The 12,108-nt window shown below is 36.1% G+C and overlaps 1 protein-coding gene across 1 annotated transcript in view; it reads right to left on the bottom strand.

Moving 5' to 3' along the window:
• Positions 1-12,108, bottom strand: part of LOC107691688 (opioid-binding protein/cell adhesion molecule homolog) — a 44,985-nt gene that overhangs the window by 8,141 nt on the left and 24,736 nt on the right. The window contains exons 3-4 of the mRNA XM_016490468.1: positions 9,672-9,797; positions 1,727-1,858 (exon numbers count right to left, since the gene is read on the bottom strand). Coding sequence (XP_016345954.1) covers positions 1,727-1,858; positions 9,672-9,797 — 258 coding nt within the window. The remainder of the gene's footprint in view (positions 1-1,726; positions 1,859-9,671; positions 9,798-12,108) is intronic.

Raw genomic sequence — 12,108 nt, 5'->3', positions numbered from 1 at the left:
AAATCATGCAGGGATTAAAAATGAATTCTGAGCAAAAACGTTAAGTTTTTTTTTTTTCCTTTCTGGTAGCCTACTAGTTCGGAGGTCTCTTTCGGTCCGTTTTTAACGAAATAAAAATAATTGCTTTATTTAATTAGAGGCAGGGTAATTTAAATTTCATTTTTATATTGTCATTTTTATAATTTTTATTTTATTAATCAAAATACAACGACCACAATATAATATTCAGTGTTGGGCTGCCGAAACTCCGAACGCATACATGTTGAGGGGCGAGCTGAAAAGCCTACTAATGTCTTCATCCGTTTGAAATTCACTGAAATGATGAATTAAGAATTTATAGTGCTATATCTCAGCTTAATTAAACGTAATTATATTGTATACGCGGTTTACAAAATCTGTAAAAATATTGCACTGAAATGTGCGCTGAAGGAATTTGCGTATTTTAATTCTACCTGTCATGTTTGTGGTTTTTCATCATTATACAGTCTGTTTAAATAAATATTCAGAAGCACATGCAGTGCTACTTTTTGTCTTTTTTCTGTTTAACTTTTATTCAACTGCAGCTCAAAATAGAATAGGCCTATACCCTAAATAAGGATCAATTATATTGGAACACATCTCCAAAATAATCGCGTAAACACAGATGCACGTTGCCATTACAGTAGTCAGCGCCGAACAACAGGCAAATAAAATATAAACGGGTTACAAGAGGTTACAAAAGTGATTCAGTCAAGATCAGTGAGGGATTTTCTTTTCTTTTGTTCTTTGATTAACATTATAATGACTGGCGGCAGCGGCTGCTGTCAATGCACGGATCCAATACACCCTTGTTTTCTTTCTCAACTCTTTACGTTCACTTAAGACATAACCGATTGTATTTATGGGATATTTTGATATAATTCTGGGTGTATTTGTCCATTCGAATGTGTAAGTGAAAGAGAGCTCAGTCCAGTGTTCGCATATATAAGAGGCGGCTTTTGTGCGTGGCTTTGTGTGTGAGTGCACAGCGCGCGAGGGCAGAAGTGAGATCTATTTCGTCTTCTTGCAGTTGAATCTTTTGAAATCACAATAAATGCGCATACAGAAATCGAGACGCAGAATCGAAATGTAATTTTATAACAAGTAATTTGATTCTTGACCGTACGCATCTGATATGATTACAGCTTTTATTTCATTCTTGCATGCCAAAAAACCTGTATGGTGACTATGGGGCTATGTAAAATATTTTTTGCAACTTACTAGGTTTATCATTTGTCATTTTTTCCCGATAATGTCGATAATCGTCTGTTACCTGACTGTTGACATCGACATCGCGATACTTACGAGACATCGTCGATATACGATAATATTGTCATATCGCCCAGCCCTACTAGCAATGCTTTTATTTTGCATTTTGAGACATTTCATTACAAATTATATTATAATTTTATATTTATTTAAATAAAATCCTAAGAGTTTATAGGTTTAAACAAACGAACGATTTACACATAAAGTGGTGTTCATAAGTATTGATATTTAGTGATGATGGTTTTATTTTGCATTTCAAAACATTTAATTAAAAATTAAATTATATTTTTTATTTATTCATTTTTAAATAATCATCTGTATGTTTAATCCAAATATTTGTTTATAAATAAATAAATAAATATTTAATAGTCTTTTGTCCCAACTGTATGTTGCATATATATGTGTAGCACATGTTGATTTAAATTCACAAGAGACTTACAGTTGACTGTGAGCTCAACAGTCTGTGTGTCCACTGCAATTTCGTTGGCTGCGGTGCATTCGTACACTCCTGCTCTATATCTGCTGATGAAGGGAATCTCCAGAACCTCGCTGTCTGAGCTTAGGCTGTCATCTGAACAAGAAACATTACAATATGTCTATGTCATAATCTGTATTAAAGCTCTCAAAAGAGAAAAGGGTTGTCTATGATTCCTTAAAAGACAACTACAACAAAAACAAATGAGTTGATTGGTTGGTAGGAGTCTTGATCCTGGAACAACAAAGTGTTACTTGGGTAAATCACATCATGATGCATGTGTCCCATTATCACTGAAGAGCTGAAATGTGTCTGATTTTCCAGTATCGTCACATACGTACTTTGCTTGGGTACAATAAGCCACACTGTAGAGCATGTTGTTGCCCTTCTTTGCAAATATTCAAACTTCATCTTCCCTGAAATACTGATGGTCTGATATCTGGCTTTTTTCATCTCAGGCTTTTTTCTTCGTCAATACACTACTGAAGCACTGGGTTTCACTGCTCCGGGTGTGTGTTCACGGTGTGTGTGTGTTCACTGCTGTGTGTGTGCACTTAGGCTGGGTTAAACGCAGCGCACTAATTCCTAGTATGGGTAACCATACTTGGCCACATGTCACGTCACTGTCACTCACTTGAAAAATGTATTTATAGTCATTTGTGTCCTATTGTGGGAGAAGGCGACACTAGAGATATGAAATTCAGTCTCAGTCTCTGCGCAGCTGCTTTGAAGTGTTCGCATACACACTGGAGTCAAACTGCTAAAAAATATGGTCCCTTTTCATGTTCATGAAATCCAGACTGGGGAAAAAAATGTTGGTGGAAAGGGTTCTTTGTGATGCAGTTCTCAACGTCAAACGGTAATACGCGGTTGACTTAACTAAATATCATCCCCAATGTAGTTTCTGACAGCAAAATAACACACTGCATTCACTTAAGGATTCTCTGAAAGACAATGTCTTACACCTGGGAGAGGCTGTTAACGAGAAAGAAAGAGGCACTTCCTTTAACCTGATGAGGAGTGTCAACAGAGAGCTCTGGAGAAAGAAGCTCATTACCGTTCAACACCATATACACCTCGCTGCACTGAAAAGCAGCTTGAAGTTTACTCAAAAAGGCTCTTGTATAATTTTATTGTTGCATTGTTTCAAAAGATTCCGTTTTAAATTCAAACAATCAACTACCCCTTCAAAACGAGCCAATTAAATCCAAACCTTTGAATGGCACTAGAACATCTTTGCAAAGTGAGTCACAGAAGGAGAGTTTCTTCTTCATTCAAGATGCTCATTTTGATGTTTCCCACTGAAAGTGCATGTCGTTGATGTTGTAAAGGACTGGGTAAGTTTTATGAAAAGCAAACCACTGGCATTTGATACCTGGTCCAGCAGAAAGGAAACGTGGTGCTTTGGCATCAGGTGCATTGTGGACTGTTTTCTATCAAAGGGAAGATTGACAAAATGGGACCATTTATTTCCATCGGGGCTCTGGGTTTCACGGCTGCCTTGGAGGATTGTATCAGTGCGAAGCACTTGGAGATTGACATCTCAGGCTTTTTTCTTCGTCAATACACTACTGAAGCACATTCATTATGCATTGCTTATATAACGTAAACGCTTTTGTATATTCATGGCCCCCCATTGGCATTATAAGTGTCAGTCAATAGTACGCCAGGGTTTGATTTGTGATATTATCATAAGTTAAAATCAAATGCCTCTTGAGCTGAAATGGTACAACTATCGTACTGGGTGTCATAAAAAATAGAACAAGTGCCAAACAGCTCTATTAACGGAGAAACCAAACCCACAGAAATGAAAGAGGCTGCCCTCCACAGTCACATCCTCAGATGGTGATGAATATTGCACACAAAAATGACAACAGATTCTCTAAATCTCAATTTGCAATCCGGCTGCAATCCAAATTGATACAATGGACACTTTTGTATAGAACTAATCACTTTGTGATTAGTTTTATGTTAGTGCCATCTTATCTTATCCTAAATATTTAGTTAGTTTTGGCCGAGGGAGGCCCTTAGTAGCATTTAAAGCAGATATCCACAGACAGGCCTAGAATTAGATTTTAAGTTATTAAACAATCTGTACTTAAAGGTATAGTTCACCCAAAAATCCATACAATGAAAGTCAGTGGGGTCCAAAATGGCACTGGACTCTACTTTCAATGTATAGATGTACAGAAAAAGTAAAATGTACAGGGGAAAAAATGTGATTGGTTATGTTTCATGTCACTCAGACAGGCTCTTCCTGTCTAATAAGGTGTTGTTTTGGCGAGAATAAGATGCAAACTGGACCAGATTTTGTAATGATATTCAAAAGTATGACTACGTAAGTTGGCAGACAAAACTAATCTGAAACTAATCTAAGAAACAATGTTTTAAATTCATTTTCTAGAATGGACTGTCCTAGACCTCTAGCTAAAGTAGCTCAGCCCAGTATGAGTGTAAAGTACTGCAGTAAAGCAGAGAGCAAGGAACTAATACTGCAGAGCTGTTGTACACACATACACACACAAAACCCCAGAGAAGGAAAGCAGAGTTGGGCAAGGTGCTGAATCAATCCAGGCACAGCTGAATATGTCATCTTACGAGCGACAGGTTCTCTGTCTGATCCCTCCAGAGCAGCGGGGCAGGAACGCCATTATCGCACCACCTGATTTCCTCCGCTTCTGTTCTGAATGTGAACCAAACACCAGATCTGCTTACAGCAGAGGTCAGAAGATATCCCATTACCCATTTTTGGTACATGATACAATGGATTGTTTGATTAGTCACGGCTATGATGAGATTTATATCCAAATCGGTAAGTACTGCATTGTCAGTTGAAGAAGAATTGCCTGTTTATTAATTTAGAAAACAAAAGGTCTATCAACTGACATAAAAATACAGACTTGACTGTGCAAAACCTTTAATGCATTATCTAGTCGAGGAAAACAAACACAGATAGTGTGAGTCACACATATGCCCTGCAGATATTTATTGGCTTTATTCAGCTGAGATTCTTGTCAGCAAAGATAATGCAGTTTGACGGGCTTGCTTTGATTCCAGCCATCAAATACCTTCAGTCCTTGAGTCTTTGTTTGACTTAAAAATGTGAAATGAAAGCCACATCTGTAACTAATGCTGAAATATGCTTTTGTTTGTGTGAGCGAGTGCAAATGTGTTTGCGCTACATTTGTATGTAGTATATCAGTGCAAAAAACGCCCACAATCCAGTTTAATCACCTTCTAAATGTGCTGAAATATCTTAATTAGGTTGTTGTTATTCTCTCCGGCTTAAATGCATGTGCAAAATTGGGTGTTTTGGAAAATTCGGCTCTTGAATGGAGACTAGCTGGAACAGCGGGCTGTATTTGATTTGAGTGACAGACAATACAAGCTTGAATACGAATGAAAAGATAAACACACACCAGAGTACATTACCATGGGGTAGTCTGCAGTTCCATTGCTCAGGAGAGAGAAACACCATAACCAGACCCGACCAGAGTAATATCAATCTATAACCCTACTCCAAATGCATTCATTTCACTCTGTGTTTCTGTCATCCCAAAAAAAAAAAAAAAAAACTCCTCTCAAAAATAACTAGTCAGCACAGAACCGAGGAGGGGAGGGAGAGAGAAATAGTGAGAAAAATAGTGAGCGAGCTCGGCAGAGTAGAACTGTATTAGCAGTTAGTGCTAGCGCTAAGAGGATCATTTGGTTCCTGAAATGAGCTGCCAAACCCAAACACACAGCAGCCTCATTACATAGATGGTTATAAACAGGATTAATGCAATCACAGCTCAATAAAAACCTCAAGGAATGTGCTCCACACAATGTGCTCTTCACTGAGCCAAAACCCTAATTCAACACTGATCTAATAGGAGTGTTCGCTCCTGGGACACAGACGCTCATTAAAAACAATGTTTATTCAAGTCGATTAAACAGCAGCAATGATAAATTAGCAACATTATTGACCCTATTCCTCACCCAAAACAACACATTAACACAATAACAACACCTTTACTCTTGCCATACCCACAATGCAACTCACATGCCGTTTGCTCTGATCTTTAGCCCACTGGATTTTACAAAGAGAGAGAAATATGGGAATGGGTGAATATCCCTTTTTGAGGATTGAAAAAATAAGTAAACAAGCCTTCCCACCAAAGGGTTTTTCTCTGATCACATGAAAGAAAGACCATGCAGAGCCTGCAAATGATTCATTCATGTGTGTAATATGTCTATTAAACAGCCTCAGGGGATAATAACATTAATATCTCATCTTTATAGTTTATTTTAAGCATGCATGAACTGTTTCTTTGTGTGTGGATGGCAGTAGTGTTGCTTTTGGCGGCCTGTTTTAATTTTAGTTTTAGTCTAGTCTTTGTGTGAAGCTGTCATTTTAGTTTTTATTAGTTTTAGTCACGTTCATACTCTTTTTAGTCTAGTCAAGTTTTAGTCAAACAAATGAAATAAATTGCTTTTTAGTTTTTCAGGTAGGTCTAACACACAGTAGGGCTATTAATTAAGAGTTTTTAAAAAAATTTTTTAACAATTATCCAAATAATGTTCAATCCTAGAAAGCTATTATTATCAGAGGACACATGAGCATAACTTCGTTTTCGTCACGTGATAAAGGTTCGTTGACGACGATATTTAGTCATAATTTTCGTTGACGAAAGCAACACTAGATGGCAGAACATTGGCTGTTATCCATATCCTCCACATATACTGAAGGGTGTGAAGCAGTTTGAGAAAGGCCACTGGTACAATGCAAATAAGATATTTTCTTAATCAGTATTATTGTTTTTTTTTTCCAGTTTTTTTTTTCAGTAAATTGCAATTATCTTTAAAGTAAGATCAATTTACTCGAGAAACAAAATAGTGTAAGATCAGAGAATACATCTTAAATTAAGTTTATTGTTCATACATCATTGGCATTTTTTAAGCATGAACATCACTATAATTAAATGTATGTAAAATGTATGTAAATGTATGTAACAGGAAAAAGTATATGGTAAGAAAATAAAACTTAATTCAAATTTTAATATATTGTGCAATTTTGCCTCTCAAGTAAATTTCTCTTATGTTATGGATGTTTAAATATTTTACTGGAAAAACAAGACAAAAACACTAAAGAAAAGTATTACTGCATCATTGGAAAAGTATATTTACAGTTTGCAAATCTGGATTTCTAGAAACACAACATAAATAACTGATGTTCTGAAGTGTAAGGTTATGCAAAGGTTTCTGGGAAAAGCACATACTGTTCTAGCAAAACAAAAGAGCTCACTATAATATTCAGGACAACGGGTCCTGTACTAAGTTTCAGTTTTTAGTTGTTGTAGACTTTGGGCTTGATCAATAATTCAGATTGCTAATAGCCAGAGCCACACAGAATCTCAGAATTTGTGCCTGCAGAACTGCACATTTCCACAGAATTGGAATGTCTGTCAATAACAAAGTTCTACACATCCGCTGACCCCAATGAGTTCATTTACTACATATTTTGGCTAATCTGTAAATGCATCAAAGTGCAACACTCTCATTTGACATTTTCTGCAAAGTTACGGCAATTTCGCATCATAAATGGCCTTAAAATCACATTTCACCGCTTTTTATGTAAATGCATTTTGCCACATATTCCATCTAAACTACATTAAATGATCCATCAACCTTCTCTCTATGACAAAATCACGATATGTTGCTGTTAGTGTTCACTACAGCGTTCTACACATGAAGGTAAACTCTAACAAATAACATTGCTGTTGCATGTTTCCTTAATAAGAATGGATGATAGCAGGCCTAGCTGCCCTCTTTAGATTAGGATCTAGATAAAGTAAGGACTCTGTATGATCGTAATCTAGAGAAAACTTACAAGCGAGTGATGTGAGACTGGAGATAGGGTGCAACATCGTGAAATCTCTCGGTTTATATAGAGAGTCCAGAGAAAGAGCCACGTGTGCCATTTAAAGGTCGGAGATGTGTACTTACAGAACTAAGGGTGACTGGCAGACTTATTTCAGCTCTTTATTGAAACAATGTGGAAACGCTGCGGTAAATCTAAATGACTGTAGTACGGTGAATGCTCAAGGGAGCAGGTGTGTTTGACATCAACAGTACAATACAAATTTTTAAAAGAGACAAATATCTACAAGACTAAAAATCCTGGTGCTATCGAGATATTAAGATCTTATCGCAAGGGGGTCTGTGTCTTAATTATGTTTCACACGTCGTTTGGATAGCTTCCGACTGATTCCAGCCCCATCAAGATTCCTGGTTGCCAGCTCTTTGGCAATGCTTTTACAAAACTAAATCAGATCTGAGAGCCAATGAAGTGTTAAACTGATCAAACAGCACAAAACCATGGTGTTTATGAGTGGTGTAATGTTACTAACGCCAACACACCCCACCATCTCAGAGACTAATTTGAGCCAAGTCTGCTTTTTTGTTTAGTTTTAAAATCAAAATGAGCCCATGTTCATTTGTATGTTCATTTTTCAAGTTCCAATCAAATCATTATGAATAAAATCAAGTCCAGATCATTTTTTCCTTGTTAAATGTTTTTATATATACGTATATATATTTCCTATCAAAGGCCCCGATATTCTTTAAATTAAATCAAAGAATGAACTAGTGTGATTTAATTTCAAACAAAATCAGGCCAAATCAAAGCTCATTTCGAGTTTTTTTCTGGAGTTTGAAATAGCTTACCAAAGCGAAATTTCTGGATTTTATCGTTACGATCAGATGTTTCTTAAATCTTGTTTTCTCACCGCTCTCATTTTTGTTGTATGTTCATTTTCATTGGGATGTTCACTAACAGTATTCCACTGCTTGTGTATATTAAACTTCTTTTTTAAACAACTTATTTTTACTCCTAAGCGAAGATCTCCTCAGTGAGTATATCTGGGCCTTAAGGAAGTAAAACTGCAAAAAACTTCCATCGACTAGTTCTAAACCCACAAGGCTTACTTTCTTCCATGGAGCACAAAAGACAATATTCTGAAGAATGGCTCAATAGGGTTTGGCCATTCAATGTATGAACCAAAAAAAAAAAAACTGAGAAATTTCTCAAAATAACTTCTTTACATTTATTTCTTTACCTTTTAAACTGAACTATCCTTTTAAGATTGAAATCTGTTGACAATGGAAGTATATTAACAGTGTCCACCTGACAAATGATGTGGGAAAAAACAAGTTGATCCTGTGGTCCAAGAAGACTCTGACTTGACTGAATCTGCTCTAACAGTTGATCTTTTATTCCTAAAAGCATTTGATGTTCTTAGCAGACAACTGTACTGTATCATAATGGAATCCCATCTCAAACTCTTTCACTTGAAAACAAACAAACAGAGCAGTCACGTCTATGTCACATTAACATTTCAATTACCTGATCCTTGTAACAACACAAAGGAAGAAAATGGGGAGGGTTGTGCAGGGAGCATGAGCAGGTACAGCAGTCCAATTGCACCCCATGAATCATAGCACATTAAAATGCAGTATTTTCCCTGATTAAGTGAAATGGTGCACGGCAGAACAGAGCTGCAGATCGGCCCAAATTGAGCTGATTTGTTCATGTGGCCTGAAGATAAGCAAAACGGACCACTCAGCTTGTATGGTGCATATAAAAAAAACACACACATCCACACACACACACAGAGCTCTCAGTGAAAAAGACGCCTGATATATTATCTTACCTGTGCTTAATATGTCAGTGGGATGCAGTATTTTGCTAAATCATCAAGGAAAAAAGTGCACCGTTCTTTGTACTGGGAAAAGTACATCAGCAGTACTGGACCGATATTGAGGATTGCGGTTTCATTTTGAAGGCAAAAGCTATTGACTAAATATTTGCTTACTTTTCACTGATTATGTTAAATATTTTCTGCACATAAAAGCATGATATGCATCTTACCTGAAGGTGATAACATCCTCCAGCCGATGGCAGGTTCTGGTTTTCCATTAGCCAGGCACATTAAAGTCACGTTGGAGCCTTCATTCACCACAAGGTCCTTTGACAGGTTCATGATCTTTGGAGGAACTATAAAAAATAAGTTGTTAATATCTCATTTAAAAAAAAAAATATATATATATATATATATGTATGTGTTTCAATTGTAAATGACCCTTGTCGATAATGACACATGATACTCTTTATCATGAATATAGACTGCCATAATTAAGAAATCAATGGTCTTTTCCACAGAGCATAAACGTAACATTCAATAAATGTAACATTAATAACTCAGTGCACAGCAAACACACTAGGTATGATTAAGCACATTTTCTATTAAATCATAGATAATTCTCAATCAGTTACCTCTCTTCATAAAAGATACATATGAGATACATATAAGATACAAAAGATACATATGTTTCTGTGTTGGTTTGTGCTTGATTTGATTTGGACTTAGTTTGGAAAACTTCAAATAAATATTACAGAAAAAATCTATGAAATAATTCTTGGGTACTATTTCTATTTGGGGCTGAAAAATTGCAAACTAGACACATTTCACAAGGTTGATTTATTGATTGCCTTTGCAGTTTGAACACAATTTAAATAGACTGCAGAGTAAGCCACAATTCAGGCCTTTATGAGGGCCTTGCATATCTCAAAAAGTCTACAACTCAGCAAAACTAAAGATGTTACAAATACCTTATTTAGTTACCCTACCGGGAATAGCAGTATAGGGTGTCGACATCCTCCCTTCAGGAGAGCAAATTATGGCCTACTTTTCAAAAGGAGTGTTAAACATTTACTACAACACTCACAGAGAATATGTGTTTGCAAATAAACAATCAAATGTTTTTTTGGGGTGTTAGAACAATGTTGAGGACATAATCAATTATTGGAATAATTAAAATATTGGAATAAATTATAAATTATTCAGTTTGGGGTCACCATTTATTTATTTTATGAAATTAATACTTTCATTCAGTAAGTAAATTGATCAAAGGTAACTGTAAACACATTTCTAATGTCACAAAATATTCTGTTTTTAAATAAATGCTTTGAACTTTATATTCATCAGAGATTCCTATAAAAATGCACCATGGTTTCCACAAAAAATATTAAGCAGCACAACTGTTTTCAACAGTGATAATAAGAAGAAGAATATTAAGAAGAATATTAGAATGATTTCTGGAAAAAAAAATGAGCCAAAATCTTTTAACAGTAGTGTAGACAGCCCTTTTCTTCCTGTTTATTAAAAACAACCTTGAAGAAGACATTAATATGTATATTTACATGAAGTGAAAACCAGTTTGTTGCAGGGATCTTAGAGGAATCAAGATTGTTGAGCTGTTGTTTTTGGCACAGGCACCCTGAGGATTCACACATACTATTTTGAGTACAGAACCATGAATCTCTCCAATACCTTTACAAGCCTTTCCTCACAAAACCATGGCTCATATTACAAAAACTGTCCTGCAACATAAAGGTCAGTTAAGTTAAAGGTCAGTTCAGTATAATGTCTCAAATCTCTGGAGAGCATCCTGCACTTTTGCCTCGATGATGGCCGGCAAAATATGTTTGACTTGACTGCCGTGACGGTAGAATAAAGTCCTTTAGAGGCCATTAACTAATTCCCTCCACTGTAAATGAAGATCCACAACGAACTGTAGCAGAAATGCTTCTGTTGAAAATTAATTCAATAAATGCCTTCAGGCAGTGTATGCACGATATCCCCTTTTGTGAAACCTTACAAAACAAAACACAGTGTATGAGCACGCTGCTTTAAACAATTAGCATTATCATTAGGCGCTCAAAAGTGATGTTCTCAGTAAATGTAATAATAGGTGGCACTGATAGTATGATCAGAAAAATACCAGTGTCGTTTGAAACGTTACGTTCTGCTATTGAATACAGATGTTATTTTGACACGTGTACTCTGTCAAGAGGTTTGGTTTTGCATTTCAAAGCTGAGACAACTCAACAAAGGTTGCCGTCACCGCCTGAGCTGGTACCAACAAAGCCAGGCAGTACCACGGTTTTATCCTGTTTTAGTCACTAAAGACATGTTCCTCCAGAGACACTTGGCTATAAATAATTCATTTAACATCAATCTAAGTGTACATACTCTTTATATGTGACAGAGAGCCACATACTTTTCTGATTGTCAAGTTAACCATTTTCTCCAGTTTGTCACACACAGGGTGAACAACACAATGCAATAATCTTAGAAAAATAAGCCCTTAAATAAAAATAAATAAAATGCTGTGTTTTGAACTTCATAATCAAAAATACTGAAAAAATAATTCAGCTTTGCCATCACATGAATAAATTACACTCGCTAAATTAAATCGCTAGACCGACGTCCCGGGGCTATTGTGTTTTCCAGTCGGGCTACCAA

The sequence above is a fragment of the Sinocyclocheilus anshuiensis genome, unplaced genomic scaffold, assembly GCF_001515605.1.
Source record: "Sinocyclocheilus anshuiensis isolate Anshui unplaced genomic scaffold, SAMN03320099.WGS_v1.1 scaffold186, whole genome shotgun sequence".
NCBI classification, from domain to species: Eukaryota; Metazoa; Chordata; class Actinopteri; order Cypriniformes; family Cyprinidae; genus Sinocyclocheilus; species Sinocyclocheilus anshuiensis.
Note: the sequence above shows the minus strand (reverse complement) of the source record. Positions and strands in the feature narration are given on the sequence as shown.